This window comes from Gigantopelta aegis, chromosome 7, assembly GCF_016097555.1.
Source record: "Gigantopelta aegis isolate Gae_Host chromosome 7, Gae_host_genome, whole genome shotgun sequence".
NCBI classification, from domain to species: Eukaryota; Metazoa; Mollusca; class Gastropoda; order Neomphalida; family Peltospiridae; genus Gigantopelta; species Gigantopelta aegis.
In genome coordinates, this window is record NC_054705.1 from 31,942,638 (window position 1) to 31,958,976 (window position 16,339).

The following is a 16,339-nucleotide window of genomic DNA, read 5'->3' on the forward strand; positions in this document are numbered from 1 at the left end:
GTTATCTGCTCGCATGATCTAGCAGCAGGCGGTGGGTTTGTTTTTAGATTAGGTCTCGCTATACAGATGTCATCTGCCATTGAAACCCATGTTAAATTGTCCAACTTCAAATGAAGATTGCCAATAGAACGGGTTCTCGTTGGCACTAACAACATACACCATTGCGAACATACATTATATTAGCATTTATTTTCACTCCAAAATTGAGAACATTTCTGTCTCAGTTTTGTTTGCTATATAACCGCATCTGGCTGTAATACCGGTTCGAACAGGTGGTTCATTAACCGATTCACTCACTGTCTCTTACGCTATACACTAATGTCCTAAAAGGTCAATGCATAATATTACAAAACAGCATGGGCAAAATACAGCCAGAAGGCTTACCATTAAACATACATATTGTTTTAATGCTTCACCATTTCCTAGAAGTGAATATGTGAACCATAACTTGTGTCACAATTAGGAACTATATAGTGGACCGTGATCAATCAACTCTCACCCGGAAGTTATCTGTGTAGTGAAACCTTAGTCTTCTGCATATTGGTGGTAAAGCCATGCACGTGTGTCTTGGAGTTTTCATTAAAATACCTGGTGAGTATTTTTCAGATCTAAAGAAGAAATCGATCAAGTTTCTTCCTGACGACAACGAGTACCGACCTCAGCTTAGCGTGTACCTCAACGTGACCTTCAAAACGGAGAGCATCACCTTCAACTCCTGCTGCAGCATCTTCTCTGTTCCGTACGTATGACGCTTATTACGTGTAATCGAAACTCTGTTCGCGAACGGCTTAGAACTGGTTCTGGTCACGCTACCAGGCGACGTGGTATGGGGTTTGAGAACCCGTACTCGTCACGCCACCAGGCGAGGTGGTGTGGAATTTGAGAACCCATTCTCGTCACGTCACCAGGCAAGGTGGTGTGGGGTTTGAGAACCCGTTCTCTTCACGCCACCAGGCGAGGTGGTGTGGGGTTTGAGGACCCGTTCTCGTCACGGCACCAGGCGAGGAGGTGTGGGGATTTGAGAACCCGTTCTCGTCACGCCACCAGGCGAGGTGGTGTGGGGTTTGAGAACCCGTTCTCTTCACGCCACCAGGCGAGGTGGTGTGGGGTTTGAGGACCCGTTCTCGTCACGGCACCAGGCGAGGAGGTGTGGAGATTTGAGAACCCGTTCTCGTCACGCCACCAGGCAAGGTGGTGTGGGGTTTGAGAACACGTTCTCGTCACGTCACCAGGCGAGGTGGTGTGGGGTTTGAGAACCCCGTTCTCGTCACGTTATCAGGCGAGGTAGTGTGGGGTTTGAGAACCCGTTTTCTTCACGCCACCAGGCGAGGTGGTGTAGGATTTGAGAACAGGAACACGACCACGAACACATTCTCCCGTTTTCGAAACGTTTAGGAACAGGTTCTCAGAAATCAGAACAGTTTACTAGATGTTACTATACCTGCAACAAGTACTCTGTATGTTAGGTATTACGTCATTTTGTACGTATTACGTCATTTTGTACGTATTGCGTCGTATTATGACGCCTGCAGCGTCTAAGTCATTCTGTCACTATGTTGTGTGGTGTGGTGTGGGTAATTTTTGGCATGCTTCTATCAGGGAACTGTTCAAGCACGCCAGTCGTGGGCCCAACTTTTAACTTCGCCAGAAAGTTCTTTCCATGGCGGTTATTATGTGACCGTCATCATACTTGAAATAGGTACTCTGTACGTAGGTACTACAGAATGTTAGCAGGCGCGGATTCAGGCGGGGGCTCAAGGGGCCCCCCCCCCCCCCCCCCTATTTTTGGTCAAACAATATATATTGCGGAATACACCAAAAATGCAAACTTATCCCGACCATCTGTGAAGGACCTTTAAATTCTCTTTTCAAAAACAAGAACGGCTTTTGGGCCCCCTCGATTAAAAAATCCTGGATCCGTGCCTGGTTAGTGGGCCAATCACGTGTGACTTCACAATTAAGTGATTAGCGACACTTATTCACTACTTACTACGTCGTTGTCCAAAGCGGATTTGGGGGTTGTGAATCCTTTGGTACTAACCTGGAGCCTATTTCACTAAACATCGTAACTTTAGAACAGAAATGCTTTATTTAACGACGCACTCAACACATTTTATTTACGGTTATATGGCGTCAGACATATGGTTAAGGACCACACAGATTTTGAGAGGAAACCCGCTGTCGCCACTACATGGGCTACTCTTCCGATTAGCAGCAAGGGATCTTTTATTTGCGCTTCCCACAGGCAGGATAGCACAAACCATGGCCTTTGTTGAACCAGTTGTGGATCACTGGTCGGTGCAAGTGGTTTACACCTACCCATTGAGCCTTGCGGAGCACTCACTCAAGGTTTGGAGTCGGTATCTGGATTAAAAATCCCATGCCTCGACTGGGATCCGAACCCAGTACCTACCAGCCTGTAGACCGATGGCCTGCCACGACACCACCGAGGCCGGTCAAAGATCTTGAAAGACGATTGGGGCCAGAAGTGAAATTTGAAAGTTGACAGGGTTTTTTTATCAGTAAATCGCAAATTCAAACAATAAAAATTACTAAAAACAAAACAATAACAACTGTATGATCAACAGAATGAAAAAGATTGACAGAAATAATGTTCCACAGTGATTAATCTACCTTCCTGGAATTTGTCAAAATCGAGAATGACACCTCACGCACGTGTACGGGGCAACTGCCTGATGCACGTGCAAACTATGGAATGTGTTTCGATGTGTTGATAAAGAGACCTGAACGTTCTTTACTAGGATGTCTGTGGTCTAATAGTTGATATTAATATTTCAGGTTCCCCTACTTTTTTTGAAGAGTATAATATTATAATAGTAATAAGAATTGTGGTTTAGTCGTAGATTTAAGTTTACGTGCAAAACTATTGTCCGAACCAAAAACTACGAAAAATTACTCTCCTACCTTTAATTGCCGTTAGATTTTCTCCAAAGTCTGTCCAGACAGAAATCTTGAAAAAACCATTACAATGACACAGATTCCACATACCAGATGATAACCATGTCACCTATATCGACTTCGCTGAGAGCGCATAGGGAAAAAAGCATGTAATTTTGTATCAGCTGCCATTTTGACTTTTTATGGAATATTCTTCAAGAGGGATGAAAGGATAGGACTTCATCTAACAACGTCATAACATGTTATGATATAAAAGCAAACGCGATGACATCATATTATTATTTTATTATTTTATTTTATTATTATTTTTTTTTAATGATACCATTAGAGATCATTGATTTCATATTAATTGTGTCAAATACTTTGGAGGCTTTCACCCCTCTTGAAGAGCATTCCATAAAAAAGCAACATGGCAGACGGCAGAAAACTGCATGTATTTTTCCATATGCAATCTCAGCAAAGACGATATTGGCGACATCGTTGCAGTCTCGTGTGGGGAATCTGTATATTTGTAGTGGTTTTTTTTGCGATTTCTGTCTGGACAAACTTTGGAGGAAATCTAACGGCAATTAAAGGTAGGAGAGTAATTTTTCGTAGTTGTTAACAATTTGATTCGGACAATAGGGTTACGATGTTTTGTGAAACTGGACCCTGCACTTACCAAGTGTTCTCTCATAGCTTTTTTTATATTCAAATCAACATATCCTGCTGGTTTTACCTTAGGCAAACTTACTCAAATGCACTGTAATATACTTTTTACAAACATGGACATTTTAAAACGTGCCAGATTACTTTAAACAGTAAAACACTATACATACATGCAGTATATTACAGGGGGAGAGAACTCTGCGTGAATCCGCTTGGCAATGCGGGTGTCGAGTCTGTGTATGCTCGGAATGGGCCAGTGGTCGAACTCTCCATGGCAACGGCGTTTCCCAGCTTAATCAGAGACTTCAAAGGTACCTATTTCATGTTGATGTTGTATTTTTAATTTACTGTTGTTTAGTTCGTTACATTTTAGTTATTCGTCTTCGTCTTATACTGGGCGGGACATAGCTCAGTGGTACAGCGCTCGCCATCTTCATAAATCAAGGCTAATATTCGTTCCTCGTATTCAGCCTTGATACATGTCGTCAAGAAATCGTGCCACAAAATACTTAAATTTCATTGGATGCGATGAGATCTGATTGCAACGAATCGCAACGCTCCTTATAGATTCCCTTTTTATTGTAAACAAAGATGGCAGCGTCAGCGTCCGGCGGTTAATTTTTGATATTGCTTTCAAGATTGTCACATGTTACCGATGCTGTGATTGGTCAGCGATGTCATCGTGTAAGGGACATAATCGGTGTTACAAATTTTCTTCCAATAGAGGGCGCTAGTAGTGGATATCAGTAATCTTGACTACATGTATCAAGGCTGAATACGAGGAACGAATATTAGCCTTGATTTATGAAGATGAGCGCTCGCCTGATGCACGATCGATCTAGGATCATTTTTCGAAATGATTGTCTACTATAATTACATCACACGAAATGGTATAATAGAAAAAAAATGATGTACACATGAAGTTGATTTTGTACAAGGAGGAATAAAAAAATAATAATAATAATAAAAAATAAGTGGGGAGAATGAGCAGAAGATGGAGCAGGAGAATAAAGGGACGGGACGTAGCCCAGTGGTAAAGCGCTCGCTTGATGCGCAGTCGGTTTGGGATCGATCCCCGTGGGTGGGCCCATTGGGCTATTTCTCGTTCCAGCCAGTACACCCCGACAGGTACATCAAAGGCCATAGTATGTGCTATCCTGTCTGTGGGATGGTGCATATAATTAATAATCCCTTGCTACTAATCGAAAAATGTAGCGGGTTTCCTCTCTAAGACTATATATATAAATTACCATAATATGTTCGACATCCAGTAGCCGATGATTAATAATAAATGTGCTTTAAACAAAACAAACTTTTTAAAGGGACATTCCTGAGTTTGCTGCAATATTTAAGATGTTATCGACTAACAGAGACTTTTTAACGATTGTAATTACATATCAAATATATTTTTCTGCATAAAATATTAGTGGCTGTATATTAAACGTGTTTCTGGTCGTTCTAGTATTTGTACTAGGTTAAATTTGATTTTATTTGGTCTTCTTACAAATATTAAGACGACCAGAAACACATTGAATATACAGACACTGATATTCTAAAAAAGAAAATATATTTAATATGTAAATTTAATCGTAGAAATATTTTATTAGTCGGAAATATCTTACAATGTAGCAAACTTAGGAATGTCCCTTTAAGAAGAACACAATAGGCAGTATAGGACGAAGGAAGGAAATGTTTTATTTAACGACGTACACAACAGATTTTATTTACGGTTATATAGCGTTGAATATATGGTTAAAGACCACACAGATATTGAGAGAGGAAACCCGCTGTTGCCACTTCATTGGCTACTCTTTTCGATTAGCAGCTAAGGGATCTTTTATATGCACCATCACACAGACAGGATAGCACATACTACGGCCTTTGTTACACCAGTTGTGGAGCACTGGCTGGAACGAGAAATAGCCCAATGGGCCCACCCACGGGGATCGATCCCAAACCGACTGCGCATCAAGCGAGCGCTTTACCACTGGGCTACGTCCCGTCCCTTTATTCTCCTGCTCCATCTTCTGCTCATTCTCCCCACTTATTTTTTATTATTATTATTATTTTTTTATTCCTCCTTGTACAAAATCAACTTCATGTGTACATCATTTTTTTTCTATTATACCATTTCGTGTGATGTAATTATAGTAGACAATCATTTCGAAAAAAACAGAAGGGATATTTATTTAACGACACCTCAGCACATTTTGGGGTTTTAACTATGGCTATATGGGTTTTCACATGGTTGCTTTTACATTTGGGAGAGAGAGAGAGAGAGAGAGAGAGAGAGAGAGAGAGAGAGAGAGAGAGAGAGAGAGAGAGAGAGAGATAGAGAGAGAGAGAGAGAGAGAGACAGAGAGAGAGAGAGAGAGAGATGTAGAGAGAGATTTAGAGACAGAGAGAGAGAGGAGACAGAGAGAGAGAGAGAGAGAAGAGAGAGATAGAGAGAGAGAGAGAGAGAGATGAGAGAGAAGACAGAGAGATCAGGAGAGAGGAGAGAGAGAGAGAGAGGAGGAGAGAGAGCGAGGAGAGACAGAGAGAGAGAGGTAGAGACAGAGAGAGAGAGAGAACAGGAGAGAGAGAGAGACACACATGAAGAGAGAGAGAGAGAGAGAGAGAGACACACCAGAGAGAGAGAGAGAGGAGAGACACACACAGAGAGAGAGAGACACACAAACAGAGAGAGAGAGAGAGATGTAGAGAGAGAGAGAGAGAGAGATGTAGAGAGAGAGAGAGAGAGAGATGGAGAGAGAGAGAGAGAGAGAGAGTGAGAGAGAGAGAGAGAGAGAGAGAGAGAGAGAGAGAGAGAGAGAGAGAGCGAGCGAGAGAGAGACCACTGCCACCACATTATGTAACATGAGCTACTCCTACTTATAATAGATGGGAAAACTATTAACGCCTCAAAAGGTTCAGGGTATCCAGGACGACTACCATAATGGTAGCCCGAGTACTCTGACGGTAAGAGAGCTATAGTCCGTCCCATCCTTCCATAAAAATGTAATTTTGTAAATAATGTCACTTTGGTTTAACGTAAGAAGAAAAGTAAACGTGTTGTGGAAATAACAAAAAAAATTAATTTTTGTGTGTAATTTACAAATCAGTCGGCTCAGAAATCAATATCTTGTAGTAAATTTCATAGTATGAAAAAAGGCATTTCCTGTGCGACGGACTATAGACGGACGTTTGGAAAGTTATCATCACTCTCTTACGTAAGAGAGCTCCCTTACCGTCAGAGTACTCGGGCTACCTATAAAGCAGCATAAACGTTTTTTAAAGCACAGGCCCAGTTGCTGTCCCAGGCCCGTCCTCTGGCGACGTCAGAGCCTGGACCTGGGATAGGCGTGCCTGAACCTTTGTGGATATGGGCACGTATTCCGCTCCCCGCCCAGTTGCTTTCAGTGGCGGATCCAGAAAAATCCATTATGGGGGGCCCCAGTGACATGAGGTGGAATGCCAAGGGAACTTTGGGGAAGGTTTGGAGGGAGATCGTAAAGAAATGAAAATTAATATATAATAAAATTATAACTATCGCAAAATTTAGGTGGGGGGGTGTGTGTGTGAGCGGGCCCCTGCGCCTCCCCCCCCCCCCCCCCCCCTCTGGCTTTATTTCCAAAGTGTTTCTGCTTGGCTATCTGTCTCCGTTTCAGACAAGATCCTCACACTGGCGCTGATCGACCCCGACGTCCCGTTTGAGGAGTTCGGGAACGCGGAACTGCCCTTCATCCACTGGCTCGTGGTCAATATCTATTCAGGGCGGGTCCACGACGGACAGGAGGTTCTCTCGTACATCGGACCGACCCCACCTCCCGGCAACCCTCACACTTACTACTTCATGATTTTTGAACAGAATTATGAGCTGGATCCGAAGGAAGTTGCCGAATACGGCCAAACCAATTGCTCGTCCGTCTTCAAAGGAAGGTAACTGGAAGTCATGATATATTTTTGGGGCAGGACTTCGCCCACTGGTACAGCGCTCCCTTGATGCGCGGTCGGTGTGGGATCGATCCCCATCAGTGGGCCCATTGGGCTATTTCTCGTTCCAGCCAGTGCACCACGACTGGTACATCGAAGGCCGTGGTATGTACTATCCTGTCTATGGGATGGTGCATATAAAAGATCCCTTGCTGCTTATTGAAAAGAGTAGCCCATGAAGTGGCGACAGCAGGTTTCCTCCCTCAGTAATTATCTGTGTGGTTCTTAACCATATGTCCGACGCCATATAACCGTAAGTAAAATGTGTTGAGTGCGTCATTAAATAAAACATTTCCTTCCTTCCTTCATGATATATTTTTATAATCTATGGTGAAATAGAAGAAGGAAATGTTTTATTTAATGAAGGACTCAACACATCTTATTTATGGTTATATGGCGTCGAACATATGGTTAAGGACCACACACAGATATTGAGAGAGGAAACCCGCTGTCGCCACTTCATGGGCTACTCTTTCTGAGTAGCAGCAAGGGATCTTTTATATGCACCATCACACAGACAGGATAGCACATACCACGGCCTTTGATATACCAGTCGCGGTGCACTGGCTGGCAGGAACTTAGGGATGATGATGACTGCATGTTTGAACTGCCGCTCTTGGCAGATTGTGCATATTCTCTCTACTTACCAGACGTAAACCAGGAACAAATTAACATCATAAATTGCAAGAATGTTTTATTATTATACTGGAACTTACAACTAATAGTAGTGAAAATATACTTAAAGCAGATAAAAATAGCTCAAATATCGCAAATATGTAGGAAAAATACATTACTTAATCACTTGCAACTATAAATACTGAATTCCCTGACCCGAAAATCCCCTAAATACATGCACTACTAAAAACAAATGATATCATACGAAGTGATAATAGGACTTTACATATGTTGCCGATTATATATTCAAAATGGCGGCTCGGGGAGGGGGGGGGGGGTGTGTGTGTGACCTGAGCAAGTTGTCAAAGTGCCATCAAAGATTTTCCTGCTATTTAGATGATTATTCAAAGATTAGACCCAGGACCGTGCTTATAAAACTATTAGAGTCCAGACTCAATCTCTAATGACGTCACACCCATATAGTTTGTATGGCGTTGTCATGACATTAGTGTCTCAGACTCTATTAGAGTCTCGAGTCTAGACTCTAAAGGTTTTATAAGCACCAGACCTGGTCGTTTGCTTTCATCACTTAATTCCCACGGAAATACACTTGCTCCCTGGCTATTATGTCAAGTGGGATGACGTAACACTTCGACGTCATCGATTGGCGTACAGCCTTATAGGAACGTCAACCAAACGAGTTGAGTGATATTTCATGGGTTTTTTTTTGTCAAATATGATTTATATCTCATCGAGTGAAGTTTGCAGTCATATCTCATGAGTCACGTTTGAAAAAACCCCAGGACTTTTTCTATTTATTATAGAACTTTTGGCAATTTACCTTTGTTTTTAAAATGCCAGCAGCAAAATAGTTCCGGATTTCTTACAGTGACGATAACACATTTTAGAGTGAAATAGTGAACTTTTTATTTCACTGATATTTTAAGATATTTCACTAAATGTTATATAATAAAAATTAAGATCGATTATGAGTAATAAATAGGATATTAAACTCGCCACCATTTCGTATCATATTTATGTCCTTCGTGAAATAATTTTCATTGTCATTCGTGACAACTGAACATTATTTCACTCAGGACATAAACATGATGCGAAATGGTGGCGAGTTTAATATCCTATAAATATATTTCATTTCATTTCAACTTATTTTTTGTCACCATCATGATCATTAAAGGGACATTCCTGAGTTTGCTGCAATTTTTAAGATGCTATCTTCTAACAGAGACTCTTTAACGATTGTAATTACATATCAAATATATTTCTCTGCATAATATATCAGTGGCTGTATATTAAACATGTTTCTGATCATTCTAATATTTGTACTAGGTTAAATATTTCATTTTATTTCTTGATATATATTTTTTCGTACGTACAAAATTATTTGAAGACAAAATCCAGTTTGGGCTTTTTACAAATATTAAGATGACCAGAAACACATTAAATATACGGACACCGATATTCTAAACAAGAAAATGTATTTTATATGTAAGTTTAATCGTAGAAATATTTTATTAGTCGGAAACATCTTACAATGTAGCAAACTCAGGAATGTCCCTTTAATTATTGTCGTTCTTTGATGACTGTTGTAGATGTCGCTTCTCCGTGAACGACCTCGTGATCAACCACGGGCTGAAGCTGACCGGAGCGAGCTGGTTCATCACGGAAAATGACGAGTTCGTCCGACATGTTTACGTCAACCTCGGCATGCCTCGCTGTCAGATCTGCAAGGACGTGCCGCAGTTTGCATATCCGTGTCCCTACTCGAACAGTGCCTACGTAGTACCCAGCGTCGTTTTAAGTGTCGTCATCTTTCTGCTGACGTCATCATTCCATGCTTGAAAAGGAGGACTTGACTTTTAATTGAGTTTTAAATTACTTCACCCTAAAAACTCATTTGTATAATAGTTCCTTGTTAGCAGTGTTATTCTATACTGATGGAAAGAAATAAAGGATCACACAGATAGCAAAACACGAAATAATGACTGCATCAAAAATCAATTAATATTTTCAGAAGTTGACTGGGAACATATACCGGTAGGCAGCACATTCATCACTACAGACATTCAATCCCACATTACAACTTGGTATGAAATACCGACATTACCATGCTAGTAGTGAATTAAATTGTGTCTACAGTTCGATGTGTTCCCTTATTTCTTTCCATCAGTATATATGCATAACGAGGTTAACACCAATATTGCAGAAAATCATCTGCTTGAAGGATGAATATATACTGATGTCCAATAAAAAAAACAGCAGGTGGAAATCAATTACACTGTGACGTATAGTTAACCTGACAATCATGTGTCTGTGACGCTTAAGTCAGCTACAAGTGCCTCGGCTTTAAATAACTTTTAGTCAAAACCATACCCATATTTTTTGGCCCATTTTTGTTTGTTTTAAGTTAACCGTTTCACAACATTAATTACTCTTATCATTAATGTATAATTTTCCTAACCATAAACTTAACACATTTTCTTTCTGTTTTATTTAACGACGCACTCAACACATTTTATTTACGGTTATATGGCGTCAGACATATGGTTAGGGACCACACAGATTTTGAGAGGAAACCCGCTGTCGCCACTACACGGGATACTCTTTCCGATTAGCAGCAAGGGATCTTTTATTTGCGCTTCCCACAGGCAGGATAGCACAAACCATGGCCTTTGTTGAACCAGTTATGGATCACTGGTCGGTGCAAGTGGTTTACACCTACCCATTGAGCCTTGCGGAGCACTCACTCAAGGTTTGGAGTCGGTATCTGGATTAAAAATCCCATGCTTCGACTGGGATCCGAACCCAGTACCTATCAGCCTGTAGACCGATGGCCTAACCACGACGCCACCGAGGCCGGTGTCCTGCTAAAATTCCTGCGTACCCACCTTCTGTAGAGTAGATTAATTATTATTGGTTTTCTCGGAGGAAAAGACCTCCCTTTTGAGTGTGTGAAGTACCTTTAATTAATACTCGAACACATTTAAAAAGTGGCTGAATATGGGGTTTTATATTGTGTTTTTTTGCTGTTTTTGTTTTTTTGGGAGGGAGAGGAGGTTAAGGGGCAGTCTCAAAGTTTCATACTGACCAAGAATATTACTTGTCATTTGGAATGTGAAGATTATACCTTGAAATAAAATTACATCCGAATAAAATTTGTGTTGGAATTGTTTTTAAATTCCCTTTGAGCAGGGAGGGGGGGGACTTCCCAAACTCCATGCACACATGCCTGTTAATAATTTGTAAGGTATGTTAAAATAAATCAAAATGGCTGCCAGAATGTCCACTGCTAAAATCCAACAAATTGATTTCAATGCTGTATCACGTAAATACTTACATTTAAAAAAAATAATTTTCTTTTCACCAAGTTTCTTTATGCTTGTTGATATTCAAATCGTTAGTTTTACTGCCTAGATATGAACGCCACCATCAGCAGTATGCCTTTGTTTTCACCTCAAAGTTTTTCTTTCTGATTGTTCTATGCTGTTGTCTGATGTTTTGTGTTATATTGTCATAAATCTGAGTTATAGGACATCTTTGCAATATATGTTCTGGAGTCATTATTGGTGTTTCTTGTTGTTTTTCAGTTCTTAATTTTTTCAATCGAAACTCTACAGTGGCGGATTCGAGGGGTGGGGGATGGGGGTGGGGTTTAATCCCGCCATAGCCGACAGGTACAGAAAATACGGCTACACTTGTTTAAAGTGACAGACCCTAGTTTTTAAACACTACGACGTATTTTTCACTGTTAAAGCCGGTTTTGACCATTATAAGTTAGAAGTACTTACCGGTACATTTTATTATTTAGAATTTTCATTTTCGTAACGTGAAGTGTATCTGGTCATCCAGGTTTTTCTAACACCCCAAATTTTTTTTTTCATCATTTTAAAAATGCATGTTCGTCTGAGAAGTAATGGTTATCGAGACAAGGTCTAGTTATTTTCAGAAGGAATTTCCCCTTTTAAACATCACAGACTTTAGCTTCTCTTTGTTATAACCTTATCCATATGTGTTGCAGGTTTATAGAAGAAGTTTTGTTTAACGATACCACTAGAGCACATTGATTTATTAATCATCGTCTATTGGATGTCAAACATATGGTCATTTTGACACAGTCATACAGAGGCAACCCGCTACATTTTTCCATTAGTAGCAAGGAATCTATTATATATCCTGTCTGTGGGATGGTGCATATAAAAGATTCATTGCTACTAATGAAAAAAATGTAGTGGGTTTCTTCTCTAAGACTATATGTCAAAATTACTCAAAATGTTTGACATCCAATAGCCGATAATTAATAAATCAATGCGCTCTAATGGTGTCGTTAAACAAAACAAACTTTAACGTCGATTGGATCCCGATGTCTTCCTAAGCATGAAAACCTGTTTTTCTGAACTGTGACTGGTTATCGCATTCAGCGATTCAATGGAATATGACGAGATCATATAAGAGGATGACCAAAATAACCACCTGTATTAAACCCCTCCCCCCCCCCCCCCCCCCCCCCAAAAAAAAAAACCCCCAACAAACAAACAAAACAAATCAACCAACCCAAAAATCAAATGAAAACACACTAACAAATAAACAAAACAACCCTACAAACGAACAACCAAACCATCAAAGAATAATGCACTGGTTTAATTTGCAATGAAGAAACATCGACTGAATCATTATAACATAATAATTATGTCCTATACGTTAAATATATTATATGTACGAGAGTATAAAATATATGATCTCTTAGCATGCCAAACCCTATTCCTATCCCTGTATCCAAACCCTAATCCTATCCCTGCATTCAAACGCTAATCCTATTCCTGTGTCCAAACCCTAATCCTATTCCTGTGTCCAAACCCTAATCCTATCCCTGTATCCAAATGCTAATCCTATTCCTGTGTCCAAACCCTAATCCTATCCCTGTGTGCAAACCCTAATCCTATCAGTGTCCAAACCCCTAATCCTATCAGTGTCCAAACCCTAATCCTATCAGTGTCCAAACCCTAATCCTATCCCTGTGTCCAAATCCTAATCCAATCCATGTGTCCAAACCCTAATCCTATGCCTGTGTCCAAACCCTAATCCTATCCATGTGTCCAAACCCTAATCATATCCCTGTATCCAAATGATAATCATATTCCTGTCCAAACCCTAATCCTATACATGTGTCCAAACCCTAATCCTATCACTGTGTCCAAACCCTAATCATATCCCTGTATCCAAACCCTAATCCTATCCCTGTATCCAAACGCTAATCCTATTAGTCTCCAAACCCTAATCCTATCCATGTGTCCAAACCCTAATCCTATCACTGTGTCCAAACCCTAATCCTATCCCTGTGTCCAAACCCTATCCCTGTGTCCAAACCCTAATCCTATTGATCAGTGTCCAAACCCTAATCCTATCCCTGTGTCCAAAGCCTAATCCTATTCCTGTGCAACATATACATTTATGCAAATTAACAAAACTGTCTTGTTTGGTATGCGTGTGTGCGCGCGTGCCTGTGTGTGCGTGTTTCGTGTTTCTATCCCGAAAATTCAAACACGCTTATTGTGAAGACGGCCTCTGAGTTACTCAATATCATGGTGAGAAATAAAGCTGTTTTAAGAAACAGATTTTTGAGCTATTGCTACTGCTATGGACTTGTCAAGACATTTCATGAAGCGGTGGACATCTTGGAATGAACAGTAGAGAGGCGCGGGAGCAACTCGTATGGCGTGAGAAAGTCTGACGTCACACTGAAACAAAAATAACGGTATTACTAGTGAAGAAAAATACAGACAGTGAAAAAAAAAGAACAGACACCCCCCTCCCCCCAAAAAAACAAACAACAAAAAACAAAACAAACAAAAAACAACAACAGCAAAAAACAAATACACCTCCCCCAAAAAACCCACCAAACAACAACACAACAACAAAAAAACAAAAACAAATACCCCCCCCCCTCCAAAAAACAAAAACAAACAACAAAAAAAAAAACCCACACCACCCAACAACAACCCCAAACAACAGAAACCAAAAGCAACAACAAAGACAACCAAATTAATACAAGATGGCGACCAAATCCCCTATGCATCTAGCAAAATTTTATTTTTCAATATATTTCCAGGGGGAGTAGGTCTATAACTCGACCCCCTCCTACCCTTAAAACGTCTCGCTCACCACAGCCTAGACACCCCCCGCTAAAAGTCCTACACACGCGCCTGAAATCGTTTAAGGAGCAAATTCGGCTTATCTGTAATACATATGCCTATACTTAAACGTAATCCGCAATGCGTAATCCGTAGCAATCACATTTCTATGGAAACAAGTTGAGTATTTTCCATGTGTGCGTCTCCATACGCATATATCTACCGGGCATATATTATTAAAGGGTGTTTCCGACTAATAAAATATTTCTACGATTAAGCTTACATATTAAATATATTTTCTTGTTTAGAATATCAGTGTCTGTATATTAACTGTGTTTATGGTCGACTTAATATTTCTAAGAAGTCCAAACTGGATTTTGTTTTCAAATAATTTCGTACGTACGAAAAAACTGTATTTTTGGAAATAAAAGGAAATTTAACCTAGTACAAATATTAGAACGACCAGAAACACGTTTAATATACAGCCACTAATATTTTATGCAGAAAAATATACGTAATTCCAATCTTTAAAAAGTCTCCGTTAGTTGATAACATCTTAAAAATTGCAGCAAATTCAGGAATGTCCCTTTAATTACGTAGGGCCTACGCGTATACGCATATACGCATATACGCAGACGGATTGCGGAGAAATGGATTTTGCGCCTTATCCTAGATAGGAAATAACTGTAAATTGTGGCTCACCACTGCCCCTCGTTTAACGAGTTCTTCACAGACCACGTGGATGTCGACACTGAACTTCAGCGACAGTTGAGCCCCCCGCTGCTCGGGGTCGACGGGAGAAAGTACGTCGATGTACGCCTCGTCCTGTGCAGACTTTGACGTGTCCGTCGGTCGTTTGTATTTCGTGTTGATCAGTAGTTCAAGATATCCGGTGAGGAGTTTCGATTTCTTGCGCAGATCTTCCATTGTTGTTTTGTTAAAAATCTACAATATGGGAAAGCTTAAACGAGTGTCATTCACACGGTGGCATCATGACTAGTATATCAAAGGCCGTGGTATGTACTACCCTGTCTGTGGGATGGTGCATGTAAAAGATCCCTTGTTACTAATCGAAAAGAGTAGCCCATGAAGTGGCGACAGCGGGTTTCCTCTCTCAATATCTGTGTGGTCCCTAACCATATGTCTGACGCCATATAACCGTAAATAAAATGTGTTGAGTGCGTCGTTAAATAAAACATTTCTTTTTTTCCTTCACACGGTGGCTCATCCATTTGCGCCACTCGCGTAGCCAGGATTTTATAGGGGTGGGGTGGAGAAACCCAGGGGCGTAGCGTGATCTGGCATTGGCATTGGCGAGGGGGGGGGGGGGGGGAGTGTTCGAATATGAACCAAGTGGACCCCTTTTCTATTGTTTTTGCACCACCAAAAACTCCATATGCATAAACCTATGTTTTAGTTCTGAAAGCGGCCCATTTGCTGCAGCGGGGGGTGTGGTGGGTGGGGGTGGTGGGGGGGGGGAGGGGGCGAGAGAGGAGGGCGTCCGAACCCCCCCCCCCCCGCCAACGCCCCTGCAACCCATATTTGGGAGTAGGGCAACCCACACTATGTATGTATTGATGTATGAATATCTATATATTGTATGTATGTCGAGGTTGACTGTTACATACATAGATATTAACGCACTGGCGCAGGGGATAATTAAATCCTTTCTGGCCTCACAAATTGTCCCGTGCCATTGCTGGGACTCGAACCTATAGCACCGATTGCCCGCAAACTGCAGACTTGACATGATACCGTATGTATGTATGTAGGTATGTAGGTATGTGTGTATGTATGTATGTATGTATATATGTATGTATGTATGTATGTATGTATGCAGTTAAAAAAAGGTTTCATCGGCCCCCGTTCCGCCCCCAATCCCCATGCCACTGAGTTGCACATGGCAAGATTGAAAAAGGCGCGTATGCAGGAGGAGGGTTTCGAGGGTTGAAAACCCTCCCTGCTCTGAAAGCAAATTTTCTTTTCTGTTTTGTTTAACGATACCACAAGAGCACATTGGTTTATTAATCATCGGC

At 40.9% G+C, this 16,339-nt stretch overlaps 2 protein-coding genes across 6 annotated transcripts in view; one reads left to right on the top strand and one right to left on the bottom strand.

Annotated features, from left to right (window-relative positions):
- Positions 1–10,191, top strand: part of LOC121377620 — a 32,817-nt gene extending 22,626 nt beyond the window's left edge. For both annotated transcript variants that reach the window (XM_041505683.1, XM_041505684.1), the window contains exons 6-9: positions 607–739; positions 3,754–3,878; positions 7,218–7,488; positions 9,768–10,191. In XM_041505683.1, the coding sequence (XP_041361617.1) occupies positions 607–739; positions 3,754–3,878; positions 7,218–7,488; positions 9,768–10,017 (779 nt within the window). In that variant the 3' untranslated portion in view covers positions 10,018–10,191. The remainder of the gene's footprint in view (positions 1–606; positions 740–3,753; positions 3,879–7,217; positions 7,489–9,767) is intronic.
- A 2,607-nt stretch (positions 10,192–12,798) lies between these two features.
- The window catches only part of LOC121376999 (kynureninase-like), a 36,125-nt gene continuing 32,584 nt past the window's right edge, over positions 12,799–16,339 (bottom strand). For all 4 annotated transcript variants that reach the window (XM_041504829.1, XM_041504830.1, XM_041504828.1 and 1 more), the window contains exons 11-12: positions 15,006–15,248; positions 12,799–13,910 (exon numbers count right to left, since the gene is read on the bottom strand). In XM_041504829.1, coding sequence (XP_041360763.1) covers positions 13,776–13,910; positions 15,006–15,248 — 378 coding nt within the window. In that variant the 3' untranslated portion in view covers positions 12,799–13,775. The remainder of the gene's footprint in view (positions 13,911–15,005; positions 15,249–16,339) is intronic.